This window comes from Malaya genurostris, chromosome 2, assembly GCF_030247185.1.
Source record: "Malaya genurostris strain Urasoe2022 chromosome 2, Malgen_1.1, whole genome shotgun sequence".
In the NCBI taxonomy this organism is placed as follows: domain Eukaryota; kingdom Metazoa; phylum Arthropoda; class Insecta; order Diptera; family Culicidae; genus Malaya; species Malaya genurostris.
In genome coordinates this window covers 92794946-92811918 of record NC_080571.1, presented here as the reverse complement: position 1 = coordinate 92811918, position 16973 = coordinate 92794946, and the positions used below count along the sequence as shown (strand labels likewise).

Below are 16973 nucleotides of genomic sequence, written 5' to 3'. Positions count from 1 at the left end.
TTGGTCAATCGATGCAAAAGCGAAAATTTAGGAAGCACGGGAATCTATAAATATAAGCGAGATTATAGCTAACGTTTCACAGTTTCACGTGGAACATGTCCGGGCAAGCTTATTGCTAGACAGCAAGCATTACACAAAGCGCTATAAAACGATCCGCAGGTCTGCTTTGATCAATTGTTATTAACTCGCGTATAGTATTTCATAAGGTCACATAAACAAATGAGAGTTTCTCTTTGTTTACTTTCTCATCTGTTAATAACTCCTTAATTTTCACTTTTACCTACGAAATATTCATGTAGAATGAAAGACAATATTCCCATTTTGCTAGCAGTATCAGATATGTAACGGACATTTGTGTAATAACGCAGATAAAGTCGAAGAAGAAAGTAAATAAAGAGAACATGTCAATTGCTTTTAGGATCTTTTGATATGTTTACGTCAAACTCACATTAGTCTGATTTTAGTCAAATACAAATCGACGCGAACAGAGTCTATGTTCTTGATTCGCGTGTTCGCTTTTCTTCGAATTTTTACACGAGCACTGAAAGCTTCGTGTTGCTAACAAGCATCGATCTAAGACTCTAGAATTACTCTTACATTTGAAATTTTGGTTATTTTGTTCCACATCACTAGCTTGAACCCATGGAGATGATCCTTGTAGTTTTTTTTAATATTTCAATAAAAAATAGTGCAGTATGTGGTATAATTGTAGGTTGTTGTAAAGCAAGGTTTAAAGTTTCCGTAGACGTGTTTCCGATCTTGAAAAACGTAATATTTCATTTGTAATACTCAAAAAAGCTTAGGTGCACACTAATCGTCACCTCTCCTGTATGTTTACTATTCCGTTTCACATTAAACAACCCGTTCTGACTCACGTTCCGTACTATCAACCGATGTTGTCAAAAGCTTCGGTAGTAACTAGCCACAAACGATTGGATCGATGATTATTGAAGTTGATGGATACCAATCGACCACCTGCAGAAGAATCTCGTTCGGTAAGGTGATTAGTAATAAACCGTTACTTCCGCTAACCGTGTTTGCAATTGTCATACAAAAACAGTTCTCCAGTGCACCTACTGGTTGCCAAATGAGAAAATCAAATCATTCAAACTTCACTACCGTTCCGGTATGGAAACGCTATCTAATCGCAGCAACATTAGTTCGAAGGCAATTATCTAGCGATCGATAAAGAATTGTCGCCAATTATTGCACCATTCGAATGTCACTTAGTCATCACCAGCCAGTAAACACAGTAACCAAAAGCAGTTTGATTACCTCCATTCCTTAAAAACACTGCAGTTTTCATGTCAATCAACACATTTTACACCGCAACTACACGCAAATTAATCTAAATTCACTTCCTGTTCTGATGGTAAAAACCGAGACGATTGCAGACGAATTCTGAAAGAATATTTACACAAAACATAAACACACTCCCACAGTCTTTCCGTACGCTTTAGACTGATTGACACGGCGACAGTATGACACTATTTGGTTACCGAGGAAACTCGTGCGCCCCATCGGTGTATGCGTGTGCCAGAGCGCCACTCTTGCACGGACAAAATAAACCTATACTATTCCACCGTTTGTAAACAGAAGCAAGAACCAAAGTGAAACAGCGACAAAATACTAACACAGCGATATTTCCAATTTGACAGTTGTATCGCCAAGCCACAGTTGACTGTCGATTCATCTGTGGTTAAGCGTGTGGATAGCGTGACACAAACAAAGGGTATACTCGCCAGCTTTCTTGCATGCAATTTGACGAAGCTGGGTCTGATTTGAACAATGTGATATAAACAGGTGTGGCAGAGCACATGGCTTGCTTGCGTTGGTAATTAAAATTTTGTAAATAGTTCGGTATGACGACATACATGAAAAATAAACATGCTTTGATTCAATGCCAACTAGTCCGAACGATGTGACGAAAGCAAGCACGTGGTTTTTAGTTTTACTTGGCTTGCTGAAGCAAAGTTAATTTCACTAACACAAAAGAATTGTGTTTGCCCCACCTGTTTCTACCACATTGTGATTTGAATGGGTTGTTGTTTTTTTTGCTATGGTGGTTTTGCAAAATTATTGGATTTTGGTTTTTATTCGAGCATGATCTTAACAAAATCAAGAGTAAAAAACAACTAATAATATTTTTAAACTTTTGATTTAACCTTTGGACTAGCTCTTCGGGTATAATTGCGTAGTTATTGAAAATTTCCGTTTACGGAACAGAACCACAAAGCAAAATTCGATTATCATCCAGGAAATGCCATCAAATTATTCCATTACGATTTAGACATTAAAAAATGGTTACTAACAAAAGTGACTGTTTTTATCTCATGCTACAAAAATTTAAAATATCAAAAATTGACTCGTTCAAATTATAAAATCTGGTTATTTTCCAAAAATGATTAAGTATTCAGCTATTACTTTCCACCTGAGCAGTATTGAATCCAGTACTAAACATAACGATAGGTAAACAAGATTATTTATATTTTCCAAGTACCGTTGCGATCAACAATGAATCATTTTATTATTCCTTTCAGAATTGCATTTTACAGGAAAATTATGGCTCGTATTGAAGCAAGAATAGCCATAAAAATGTCAGCAGATAAAATAACCTTACACTTTTTATGCCAAAAATTTGATCGATGGTCTTTCCGTGGTAAAATTCAACTGATTCAGAATTCAGATGGAGCGATCTGTAGATTTTTTTTAGCAAATTTACAAAATTCTTATCATAGTTATAAATATCTATAAATGCTTCGTGCTGTTGATAATGATTGGCCAAATGTTTGGCTCGTTCATTTTCATAGTACATACTGCCGTTCTGCGCATAATTGTCACCAGACACGTATACAGGGGGGAGGTTTAGAGGTTCGAAACTCGACTTCCCCGAAACTCAAGAAATTAGTAGGGGAAACAGGGGTAGACCAGAATCTTATAAACCAGCAATTAATTGGATTATAATTGGTTATTTTGTTCAATTTCTAACATGTGTCCGATTTAGCCCCGGTATCCCCTATATTATAAAAACCACCCCCGAAATGTGTACACGCCTGGTTGTAATAGAACGTAATAGAACATACATAGAAAATTTTAGAAAATATGGGACAATTATGCGTAGAGCGGTAGCATAGCACAGATTGAACTGTTCAATAGAAAATATCGATCATTGAAAATTTTGGCTGGCTTTTTTTACATCAATAGCCTGAACAACTCCATGGTGCCGATCCTTGTAGTTCTTTAAATCAATCTAGTTTAATCGATTTATAAGTCTTTTATATCGGATTAAAGCGTGTTAAATTTTGAACGAAACGCCATTGGGAAAATTGTTATCAAAATTTTTGTCTTGCTTTCTTAACAGATTTGACGAAAAAAAATTAAAATCTTTGCAAATTTAGTAATAGTTCTTTAGAATAATTCTTTAAAGTAAAGGGTGATTTTTTAAGAGCTTGAGAACTTTTTTAAACAATAAAACGCATAAAATTTGCAAAATCTCATCGGTTCTTTATTTTAAACGTTAGATTGGTACATGACATTTACTTTTTGAAGATAATTTCATTTAAATGTTGACCGCGGCTGCGTCTTAGGTGGTCCATTCGGAAAATCCGCTTTTTCATCGACAAATTTTGTTCAGGGATGAGGCTCATTTCTGGTTGAATGGCTACGTAAATAAGCAAAATTGCCGCATTTGGAGTGAAGAGCAACCAGAAGCCGTTCAAGAACTGCCCATGCATCCCGAAAAATGCACTGTTTGGTGTGGTTTGTACGCTGGTGGAATCATTGGACCGTATTTTTTCAAAGATGCTGTTGGACGCAACGTTACAGTGAATGGCGATCGCTATCGTTCGATGCTAACAAACTTTTTGTTGCCAAAAATGGAAGAACTGAACTTGGTAGACATGTGGTTTCAACAAGATGGCGCTACATGCCACACAGCTCGCGATTCTATGGCCATTTTGAGGGAAAACTTCGGAGAACAATTCATCTCAAGAAATGGACCGGTAAGTTGGCCACCAAGATCATGCGATTTGACGCCTTTAGACTATTTTTTGTGGGGCTACGTCAAGTCTAAAGTCTACAGAAATAAGCCAGTAACTATTCCAGCTTTGGAAGACAACATTTCCGAAGAAATTCGGGCTATTCCGGCCGAAATGCTCGAAAAAGTTGCCCAAAATTGGACTTTCCGAATGGACCACCTAAGACGCAGCCGCGGTCAACATTTAAATGAAATTATCTTCAAAAAGTAAATGTCATGTACCAATCTAACGTTTAAAATGAAGAACCGATGAGATTTTGCAAATTTTATGCGTTTTATTGTTTAAAAAAGTTCTCAAGCTCTTAAAAAATCACCCTTTAAAAACGGTGTTCCATAAAGATATAAAAAAACAAAATATTGTTTTCTTTCAGAATCAACGCTTGAGGCTCTATAAGGCACACTGTTTACCTTTGCGAAAAAAACATGTCCCGGTTCAAGTAACCGTATCTCAGAAACAACTCAACTTTTTGACATAAAATTAACAGAACTGCAGTCTCTAATAAGGAATAATAACTGCAAAAAATGAAGACTAGCCAATTCATACTTCATTTTAATCCACGCCCGCATTGAAGGAACGACAAACCTTGTTTGCAGGAGAAGCTCCTCCCAATCCTTTAGCTAAAACATAAAAAATGGTTACTGGAAAAAAAGAACAATACTATTCTACAGCTCAAGAGTATAACATTTGCCCATAATGATATTTCTTCTAGAAGCAGTCGTTCTCAAGATATTCAGAAACATAACTCTGAGAACTTAGGTTTTCGTTAAATTGCGACGTTTCAAGAAATCTGCACATACAAGCACAATAATTATAAATGATACGTTCAATTACCCATAGCTTGCTTGAATTGCGCAATTTAAGGAAAATCTTAGTACTTTGAATTTTATGTCTAAATATTGCGAGAATTACTGCTTCTAGTAGAAAGATCATAATGAGTAAATTTTTTGCATTTTTCATTGGATATTTTTGGATAATTTTATAATTCTCGAAGAAACGTTCCACTTTTTTCAGTGTATGACTGATCAGTTTCCTTCAACTACTTCTTCGACACAATTGCTCTTACAATTAATTGTTTCCGAGATACGATTTGAACGAATTACAAAAACGCAATCCCTTTGTTTAAAAAATCAGTAACGAATCGAATCGGTCTCTCTATTCGCGCAATATTGATGTTTTGCCATACAAGTACACGTGTACTAAGTTTCATCCAAATTGTAGTAAATCTATTCGTATTTTTTCACCTTTTCTGTGGGTACTTTCTGATTTCTGCTAAGTGAAGCCTCCCCACGTTAAATTTCGGACTGTTTTCTTTCAATGTAGATTTTTATTTTGTCCCGTATCGCTGAAACGTTTCAATTGACAGTTGAAACTCTCGTGGTAAAACATGTTTATATTTTTGTTGCATTCAGTAAAATGACGTCGAACAAAGTGGAAGTGCATTTGCACAAATAACAGCAAAATCTGAATTCATCGGTACGCGATTTTGCCAAGAAACTAAAACTACCGGAAAGTAGCGTGCTTTGTGTTTTCAGGTTATTTGACCAGCGATTGACTGTAGATCGGAAAGTTTGAAGTACAATAAAGCGAAAATTATGCTCCTGACAAATGGACAAAAATATGGTAATAATTTTTGAGAAAAATCCCAATCTTTCCGTGCTGAATGTGGCTCGCAGAGTTTGTAAATCAAAATTGATGATGACAAGCAAAATCTCACAATAGAAAGTCTATACTTCAATTTTTTTTGCAAAAGTCTATACTTCATTTTTTTTGCAAAAAGCAATATGTTCCTGTGATTTGAAGTTAACCATTATTTACACTACCGGAACTATCGATACAGAAACCACTCTCAATCGGCTTGCGGAAAAGGATATACATTTCGTTGAGAAAAATATCAATCCACCAAATTGGCATCAGCTTCGACCCATCGAACGTTACTGATATGATCGATTTATGATAATTAGAAGATCCGCAAAATTCACTATCATGCCCGTTTTGCTCCAATTCCACTTTTTTTTACTTTACTTTGAAAACTAACTGTGAAACTCAGGAAAAAATTCAATTCCACCAATCGGAAGGTATTCCTGACATGCTCATAAGCTAGATAAATGGATTGTTTTTAATAAGATTGACCGTATACAACTGTATTCTGTTTTACCCCCAGTCATCTTCTTCCGTGAATTTACAGAAAAAATAGTTCTACTGATCGGTGTTTGGACCAATTTTGGTTAAACAAGACAGTTCTATGTTTCGCATATAACCTCAAATAATAATTTACAGATAGTGTTCATGGTCGCATGCTTCGTGCTACATCGTTTTACCCCAATTTTCCGAAAAATATAATTTTATGTTGAATTCAAATTTACAATCCCGAAGCAGATCCAGTATGACCTACCAATATTGGTTCAAATTACGTGCAAAACATTTGTGATCCAATTAAACACAATGGGAATGACAGTACTAGCCTGTTTAACCCGTTTTACCCCAATTTATTTCATAAGCCGTATTTCTGGTTGAACTTTCTTTCGCAAACCGAAAGCAGGCTGATTGCGGTTGATGAAAATCGATTGATATTACGAAGAAAGACCTGAAAATAGGATTACAAATGAATTCAATGTGGAGCAAAATCTTAAGAAGGATAAATTGGGGTAAAACGGTATAGCAACATTCGTGCGGTCATTGAATTCATTTGTAATCCTATTTTCAGGTCTTTCTTCGTAATATCAATCGATTTTCATCAACCGCAATCAGCCTGCTTTCGGTATGCGAAAAGAAGTTTAACCAGAAATACGACTTATGAATTAAATTGGGGTAAAACGGGTTAAAAAGGCTAGTACTGTTATTCCCATTGTGCTTAATTGGATCACAGATGTTTTGCACGTATTATGAGCCAATATTGATAGATCGCATTGGATCTGCTTTTGGATTGTAGATCATATTTCAATTGAATATTATAACTAGAAAAGAAATGGGGTAAAACGGTGCAACGAGTTTTCTGCTGTCAATAAAACTATATGCAATCGATTTGTTAGACTTTTTTACATCGGAAACACTCTATTCGCTCTTCTGCAAGTTCTTCGGTTTTATGCTATATTGTTAAGCTTGAATACAATGCAGTATAAAAAGGGAACTTGTGGTAAAATGAACATGATAGCGTTTCGTGCGGTCCTTCTAAATACATGGAATCGATTTTACTGATAATTTTACACCAAAAAAGTGCTTTGTGGTCAGCTGTATCATGCCTCCAAAAAAATCGTCGCGTTTTTGGTCCATTTTTCCCCACTGTGCACTGTGTAGTGGTGTAATTATAACTTTATAACTAAAAAATTCAGCAAAAAACTTTTCATTGAATTTTGAATAAAAATAGGAGATAAATCAATTGTGTTGTAAAATTTTTTGACCACTATTTCCGGTACTTCCGAAATCAGAAACCGGGAACCGATATAGACGAAATCGGTTCCAAATGACGGTATGAGATTTTAAACAGACTTCATCTTGTAATTCTGGAACTGAATAAATGGGGAAGAAAGGCCTATTTTCGAGAAAATCGAGTTTATATTTTTTACACAAACATACACACACACACACATACATGCACAAATATTTTGCGATCTTGACGAACTGATTCGAATGGTATGTGATACTCGGCCCTCCAGGTCTCGATTTTTACAGTGGTTGCATATCCTCTCTATATAAGAAAGGCAAAATCGCATGAGAAAATGCGTATTAGAAAAGACTTAAGTGTAATGCATATTTTGTTCAAAACTGATCACAACACCGATGGAATTGGACAAATATTATGTGGCAATGTTGTTAAAAGATGTCCAAAATCCATGTTTTTGTAAAATGCTAGAAACTACCCAAAGAAAAGCAGACTCTAACTGACAAACTAGAATAAAATAACAGGAATAAAATCCTGTTTTGGCAAATTTTTAAGAAATTTTCATTTCAGTTATTTCACTCATCTGTCGTTTTTCAGTCTGTTTTTTTTAGTTAGACACCGATGAAAAGTTCAACTCAGTTCATGACGACCTCTTAAGTCGCAACGAAACAAATTAAAAACAAATTATTATTATTGTATTTCAAAATTTTCTTCGAACGAAAGCTTTGCACCACAGCTAGTATTGTCCACTCTAGCAAAATCTTTTGTTCATCAGCATACATCGTCTTACTGACCAATTTAAGAACATAATTTTCAAGCAAGTTCATATAATCGAACCCAGCTTCAAGTTTAACGTGTAAACATGCTTCGTTTGGAACTCCCAACTTAAATCGCTCACTCGAAAGCAAATCACTCTTACAATTCATTGCCAACACTCACCTTTCTCTTCCTGGCACAAATCTTCCTGGGAACCTTTGCGGCGGCCCTCGGTGGGACTGTGCGATGAACGCTCGGTGCTGGCATCCGAATCTCCATCGGCTCCCGCAGGGCCCGATTTGACGGATTTATCGGGTACGAGCAGCTGCTGGCCAGGATAGATAAAGGAACTGGCCAATCGATTCAACTGGGTCAACTCCGACGGTGTGGTTTCGAAGCGGGCCGCCAACGAAGTCAGTGTGTCTCGGTCCTTCACCGTGTACGAAATGGTCGGTATAGTGGGCATTGAGCGTTTCTTCTCACCATCTGTAACAATTGAACGAAATTAGAAAATTAGAAACAATTGAAACGTTCCGATTTGTTGGTGAAATGTAAACACGGCCTAAATGTTCTGAGTCACCACACCACCCACTTTGCTGACGCTGTTGATACTCGAACGGAAAATAGTTTTGCTTCAGTAAATTTGTCGCGACGACACTCTTATCGGTGAAGTAAATCGCGTAGTCAGCAGTCGGCAGAGGGAACCGTCGGCTAATGAAAATAATTATCCGATAGTTTTCCTTCGTGGACGAACTGATCGAACTCATCTTCCGAACCGAACGAGGGATTACTTCTAAAGCCGTCGAAACACACTACAATACTGAGTCTCGACTGATCGTCCTACTGGCGGTTCTGGAATCTCCAATAACACAACAAACCGCGACTGCTGCGATCCATGGCACATAGCCACTATTCGTTACACATCTGAATTATGCTGAACTCAGCAAACAAATTCGTGTGTGAACAAGTTTGCACAGCTGCAACTGGAGGTTCTGGAATGGACGGACACAGGAAATTCAGGAACTCTTTTATGAAATGCACATGATTGGACAATCGTCTTCGCAAAATTCATTCAAATCAATGTTTACCCAATGACTATTGAGCGGATAAGTAAACATCAGTTTGCGATATAGTTTTCTCTCGAAAGCGTCATCTAGAATATTTTGGATAAGTTATTTATAAAAAAGCTACATTTAACTTGAGTTTTAAATAATTGCATAAAAAACATGTGCTATAATATTGTTTACATTTCACACTTTGACGGCCTTGAAATTCAATTAATTCATTTAATATTTATATAGCCATGTTTACCTATAATCTTGCAAATGACGAATTTCGCGCTAACTCAAACAACTGCTTATTGAACTCTCAGATTTCAGTAAAGCTTTCTGGACATGTCGACTTTTTCACAAAAAAAGTTACTTTGCATAGTTTGTTTTTTTTCGAAATTCTCTGGATTATCTTTTGACAAGGGCTAAACTATTTATAATCACTTTATCACTCAGGTAAGACATTGCGCCGTTGATGCAATATAAAAAAGTGTTTTGCAAATAGCATCAACTTTACGTCTGCATAGCGATTCAAATAGAACTACAAAGTTTCGCACTAAGCAGTTCAACTTAGAAGAATCGTAAAGAAATATCACTTTGCATACTTTTGTTTTTCCAAAATTTATCAAACATTTTGTTATTTACCAATTTTGTTCAAATGGATTCTATTGAAAACTACAAAAAAGTTGGAGTTGAAATATTGATAAAAATCCAACAAAGATATGTAAAAATTTACGATTTGGATAAAATTTTATCTCAAAATAGGTTATTAAGTTCTCTACCAACCGTTCATACCTTGCAAAATGGACACTTTTAAGGAAAAACCACGGAGCTTAATCCACCTAGTGCTGTGATGATGCCTTTCTCATATTACTCATGTTTTCAGAAAAGGTACTAAGAGATTCTTCAAAAACTTTTTTTCAAGCATTTACTAGCATCAGTTCGTGCTCGCATCTCACACGACGCAGTCGAAAATCATTTACGGTCGCAAATCATATACGGTCGAAACAACAGAAACAAAGACAATACAGTACAGTGAACAATAGAGTGTACGGAATGGTCAAATACGATTTAACAAAGCCGGAATCATGGCCTACAAGACCAAATTCAATTTGTATAGATTTCAAGCGTTGCAAAGTTAGACCAGCAGCAAATGAAATTGAAATCTTACTTAAAGAACGAATGCATCTAGACGCTAATAAAGTAAGTGAGATTCAATTCAACAAGGCGTCTAACTGTGTGTACATTATGTTTAAACGTGAAAGCGATGCAATTGCATTCGCTTCGGTTAACAACGAGGTGCACAGTGTTGAGTGTGATAACATTACATACAAAATCCCTGTGCACATGGTGGACAATGCCATAGAAGTACGCGTGCATGACCTCCCCCCGCAGGTCACCGATCAGTACGTTCGGGAGAATATGTCGCGGTACGGTGAAATCCTTTCCATCGAAAGGGAAATATCCCCGGTATTCGGAATGGCGTGCGAGTGGTACGTATGCATCTAGGTAAGGCAATTCCATCTTACATCATTTGTGGTTAAGGTGGGACACATCCGTATAAAACGCTGATTATTTATGAAAATCAGCTGGTTACATGCCAGTTTTGTGAACAACCTGCACACTACGGTAAACCTTGCACCGAAACTGCGAAAAGGACATCTTCAACCAAAGACAAGGTCAACCGTTCAACAATGGAAACTAGTGAGCGCAGTACTCCCGTTTCACCATCAAACCAACCAGCAACTGCAACCAATGTACAACAAGGCGCATCTACAGCAACTAGCAACGAGCTCAAGACTTCGAACATCAAGGAAAACGAAAAGAAGACGGAAATCAACAACAAAACCACCGATGCGGCAATGGATGACGAGACGAGTCACGAACAAAGTGCCCCTCAACCCTCGCAGGAGGGAAATGGAAGCTCCTCTCCTCCTAGAAAAAGAGTGACAACGAGATCCACTTCAAAAAATGTATTATTTTAAAAATCGGCTAATTCGTCCACGTAAAGCTTGTACGCAAATAGGCCTGAATAAAAATACCTTTTAAATAATGAAAAAAAATACACTAGCATAACTTTTCCAATTATTAAAAAGTTTTGAGTCCAGTTTATAGGAACTCTTCGTTTTCTTTTGCATTTTTGCTCTACATGACGGTATAAATTTGAAACACACTTCAATTTGTTGTTTTGGACCCGAAAGTAGCATCCAAACAAAAGCCAATAGTAGTCTATGAGACCATAAAACCTTTCACTCAATGTTTCCTCTGCCGTCTCTAAAAAAATGAAGAGACTTTTTAACCACTGTTTCCGGGACTTCCGGAACCGGGAGCTAGTAACCGGTACAGCTGGAATCGGTTTGTTTGACCAAAATAAATCTACACTTACTTATGAAAACATAATATTTTTCATTTGAATCTAAGTTTAAGAAAATTGGTCCAGCTGGTTCCGAGAAATTGAGTGATTTCCGAGTTAGAGTACACGATCACTTCTTCGGTTCATCCAGAACCGGGAACGAAGATCCGGTATACCCAAAATCAGTGTGTTTGGTAATCAGCTAAAAAAACCTGTTTATTTGAAAAATTGTACAGCTAGTTGAAAGCATTTTGCTCGATTTTCCAGGGTCATGTATAAAAGCACGCCCTTGACAGTGATTTTCTATACTTTAGAGCCTGTAGTTCCGAAAAGCCGTATTCAGATGAAATTTTATGGAGTTCTTTGGGATTGTAAGACCTTCCATTTGAACTGAAGATTGTGAAAATTTGTGTGGCAGTCTTTGAGAAAACCGAATGTATTTTTGCCTTTCTAATATAGAAAGGCTAGGCAATCACTGTGAAAACCGATGTTTCAACCAAGGCCCGGCAGGGCGAATGTTCTGAGATTATTAAAAATTAAATTATTCTTGAACATTTTATTGAGATTCTACTTCCGGTTTCGGAACTTGAGTGCAATAAGTGTTTTTTTTTCATAAATAATGTCAAACACAAGTACAAATCCCATAAAACTAACTTAGAAATTCTTCTAGTTTGCAGAGATTTGTAAAGTGTAAATTAAAGCTTATAAGAGTGTAAAAACTTGCAAACCCCCATATAAAAGACGTTGCAAAACCAGTATGCACCCGTAAGAGCTGGCACGGAAGAAGAAAACACAACTCGCTTTTACAAACAATGCACACAACTTGCCTCAGCTATAGCGTGACCGATTTTCCCCAACTTAGGTTTAAAATAAAGGTCTTATGATCGCATACAAACCTTCATAATTTAATCTGAATACAACTTTCGGTTCCGAAATCACGAGGTCAAGAGTATTGAAAAATTGCAAAGGCGAAGCGGCGTGAAAAAATATCAAAACTGGGCTCGGAACTATTCCAACCGTTAGTCATTGTTAGTAGACGGCCTATCTAACTAATTTCTTCTGTCCTGGTTCCCGATTTCCGATTGAATACTCCAAAATGAAACACAAACTATTTTCTCAGCGATGATTTGGTCGATTTTCTTGAACTTCGATTTAAGTAGAAGGTGTTATGATCCCAAATAAAATTCCTGAATTCCACCTGGATTTGACTTCCGCTTCAAAAACTACTAGGTTAAACGTTAAAAAATTAATACCGCTACCTGAAGCGACGAAGCAAAAGAGGGAAAAATTTCTTTTCAATTAGGTTCAAAACTGTTTCAATTTGTAGGTCATATTTGTTGCTATTGGAAATAGTGGCCAAAAACTGCAAAAAGTATCGACCATACTTTTCTTCTAGATGGCCAAATCGATTTTCACAAACTTGTAGAAGGAAAAGCCTTACGGTTTCATACAGAATCCCTGAATTCGTTGTGGATAATACTTTCAGTTCCGGTTGTTTTTAGAACTCCACAGTCATGTCTATGATGGTATGAGTAATATGAAAAGGTATCATTGCACCACTAGGTAGATTAAAACAGGTTTTTATTATTGTTTGTAAATTTTACCCCGTTACTCCGAAACCAGCAGTCGGATCCAGATGAAATCCACTTTTTCACCCTGGAACCGGAAATTGGATCCGGGTAAATTCAATAGAAGACTGTGGGACCGAGAGCTTTAAGGACTATTCATACATATCCGGTCCGGTTCAGTGCCGGCACAACACCGTGCACGGATACTGATATTATTTCATTCGTTTTCTATGCGCGCATTCACACCTATCCAGCACAGTGCCGTTTCAGTGCAGCTCGCCGTCAGTGTCGCGTCCGTCCGGCAAACTCAAATTCGTCGTCACCGATATTTTTCATTTTCACTGAAGTCGATATGTCATTGCATTGGCTGTGCCGGAACGGAAACAGCACGGAAACGGAACGGAAGGGTACCGATAAAAAAGAACACTGACGGCGCACTGAAGGCACTTTCACTGAATCGTCACGGAACTGAAATGTGTGAATAGTCCTTTAATTTGAATCTATGTTTGTGAAAATCGGTTCAGCCGAAGAACCAGGTTCCGAGAAAATCGAGTGCACATTTTTACTACATACACACTAGAGATGGTACAGATACCCGAAACCCAATCCAAACCCGAACCCAACGGGAATTGGATAGGTTCGGATACAGAAACAGATATGTTTGTAGGATTCGGAACGGGTACGAGTGCCGAGTTTTTCATTTTCAACGGGTACGGGGTTAAAAAATTTGGTAGGGTTTCGGGTTTTTTTTTCGAATTTTGGAACTTTTTTCGCGTTTGTCGACACGGTAAAAATATTTAGCGGGTACGGGTAAAAATATTTAGCGTTCTCGAAGAACTTAGTCGAATGGTACATGGCACTAGGAACTTCGGTTTGCAGTTGAAAGGTTACGAAAACCTTTTCTTGACCAGTATTGATTCTTTTTGCATGTATTTGTTATTTACTTTCAATAGGTTTTGCTAAAAATTCGACTAATTTTTTGACAGTCACCTATAGAAGATAAGATTTGTTATTTTTAGATTAACAGTCTAGATTAGATATACGCGCTGATCAAAAATGTCGATTTCGGCGGTGGAAATGCATTTTCTACCGGCGGCTGCGGCGATCCGGTGTTACGCCGTTTCCTAACAAATTTCGGCATAGATCTGTTATTATTATTATTAAAAATAGTTATGTTTTTCAATAATGTTTAGGACTATGTGATTTATATGCAGGGCTCTGTAAACAATAGATTATAGACTTTATTCGAAGCAATTTCACGGATAGATTTGCCTAGAAATGTGAAATTATCACTGGAGAAACCGACTTCTGATCGGTGCTCCGGAGAATCCTAGCGATATGTATCATTCGACTCAGCTCGACAAGAGCGGAAAATATCTGTTTGTATGTGTGTGGTTCAATTTTTTCGAAGATGGCGTAACCGATTTGAGCAAACTTAGGCTACTCTTGGGCTATAAATCAAGTTCGAAGATCAATCAAGTAGCTGATACTTACGATTCCGAAGATTCCATGGTATAAGCGATGTAACCGGCAAACGCATTCTTTTTCCATACCATTACAAATATGATCAACAATTTATGATCAAATTTTAAACAGTAAACATAAATAAATCCAAACTTAGGTTTTCTTTAATTTTCGGAAATAGTGAGGAAAACTCACGCTTGTTTGCCTTTTTCGAACCCACGACGACGGTGAGAACTTTTCACCAACAGCAAATCTTCTGCGTGATACAAAACCTAAAACGCTCAGATCATGCTCCGAACCTGAATTTTGCTACTGAAGTCTGTTTCGGAATTTTCCTGCCTAAACTCAGATGCAGAATTTTGAATTTGAATGCTTAAACAAAATTCGGAACTTTAATTCTGGAACTGGATTTTGGAATCGAATTTAGTTCTTTATTTCAGGTTCAGAAATCAAGTTGTAGAATTCAGAAAATGAATTCAATTCCAAAATTCTAGAAATAAACTGAATTCTTGATCTGAATTCCTAACATGAATTTTGCAACTGAATCTCAGGTTCCCAATGTACTCAGGTTCCCAATGTACTGCTTGGATTTAGTTCCAGTTCCTAAATACTGATTCTGAATTTAGGACATGATGTAGATGATAACTACTCTAAAGTTTTAAACAATGAATAAATTCTACAAATCGGTTCTATTCAGAACCATTACAATATTCCCAAAGAACCATGCGAAGTTTTCTTGAAAATCAACAAAAAACGTTATTGTGTACGTAGGGCGTCAATAAGTCAAACCTTAGAATAGAATTCAATTCTGGAAGCGAAATAGTAAATATTGCAAAACTCACACAAAACGAACAACTAATACGAACGATTATAAATTTTCGGGAAAGCGTGAAATTTAATTCGTATTCACGTCCTCTTGTTATGTTTGTGACATTATCTGCACGCCTTTTCTTCTCTCTCCACTGTTTTTGTCAAACATGCGACGTTCACTCTACGAATCAATTTGAATGAGACTTCTAAAAAATTTAGCCCAAATTCGTATCAAAAATTATCTTATGAAAAAAATATATGTTTTGTTGAGACTGTTTGAACGACAAAGGACAGGCATTAGCACACCTAGGGATGTCGGATTTTTCGAATTAATTGATTATTCAATAATCGAATATAACTTTTTAAAACTATTAGATCGATTAAGAGCTATTAATCGATTACTCAATTAATTATTCGATTATTAGTATTAGATTTTGCAAATTATTCGATTAAGTCGATTATTTGGATTACACCCAAACCTCCGTTTACGTAAACTTTTTTTACGTTACCTCTTTTTACGAACAAAATCCCAAATAATGTAATCTTTTTTACGATCCTACTTCGTAAAAAGAGGTTTTTGCATACAATCAAAATCATTTCCGGCTCTTATATTCCATGGAAATTACTATACTACGGGTATTTTCCGAATGGGGTTCGAGGAGTAAATATCAAAAAACGATGTTTGAGGTGGTTCTGAATTCCAGGATAGCGACTTCCGGTATATTGATATTCCTCAAAACCCCTTACAATCATGGATTTGCTCTAGTTCTTTGTATCCAAAATTTTGCTTTATTTAGGGCACTTGTTCAGCAGTCTTGATAATCTGAAACTGATTAGTATTTTTTTACTAAATTCGGCTATAATTTAGATCTGCCGCAGATATTGTACTACTGCTTTGAGAATGTATGCGCCTACTCATGAAAACTGTTCCGAAAATATGCATATTGTGAAGGCATTCGAGCAATTCGAATAATATCGTAATTAACCTGAAGCCGCCATTTTGGATTTCGCAACGACCGCAAACATCGTTTTCGCCAGAAGTCGCCATCTTGGAAATTGATGCGACTTAGAACATCCTTTTCCTGCAAATACTGATAATTTTCGTACCGTAATTATGATATTATATTATATAATTATTATATTATATTATATATTATTATATTATTCATATACAATAAATCGATTGTTTGATAAATCGATCGACACTTCGACATTCCTAATAACCCCACTAGGTGGGTCAAAAAGAGTCTTTTCGCATAGCTGAAAATTATCATGAATAAAATACGTTTTATGAACTCGTTTTGGGTGAATAGTTCATTTCTTTTTTCACTGAAATGGTTGGCCCAGCAATATTGAATACTCTTTCACTTGCAATACTAGCAGCTGGTAAGCCCGCCATCCTAGATGTTTCACTAAATAATATTCTACCAATTCAATTAACAACACAGATTATTCCTGTATTTCAGATTTTTAGCGCTCCGAAACACATTGGACTCACTGTAGCGTTTTCAAATTTGAAGCAGAATGAAAAAAAAACGAGAATCGCCACTGCGGAAC

The 16973-nt window shown here is 36.6% G+C and overlaps 1 protein-coding gene across 20 annotated transcripts in view; it reads right to left on the bottom strand.

Annotated features, from left to right (window-relative positions):
• LOC131430093 (TLD domain-containing protein 2) overlaps positions 1-16973 on the bottom strand; it is a 514027-nt gene that overhangs the window by 150232 nt on the left and 346822 nt on the right. For 18 of the 20 annotated variants that reach the window (XM_058594764.1, XM_058594767.1, XM_058594765.1 and 15 more), the window contains one exon: positions 8356-8658. In XM_058594764.1, the coding sequence (XP_058450747.1) occupies positions 8356-8658 (303 nt within the window). Of the gene's footprint in view, positions 1-1275; positions 1429-8355; positions 8659-16973 lie in introns of those variants that run through there. The other 2 variants (XM_058594770.1, XM_058594776.1) reach the window with 2 other exon arrangements.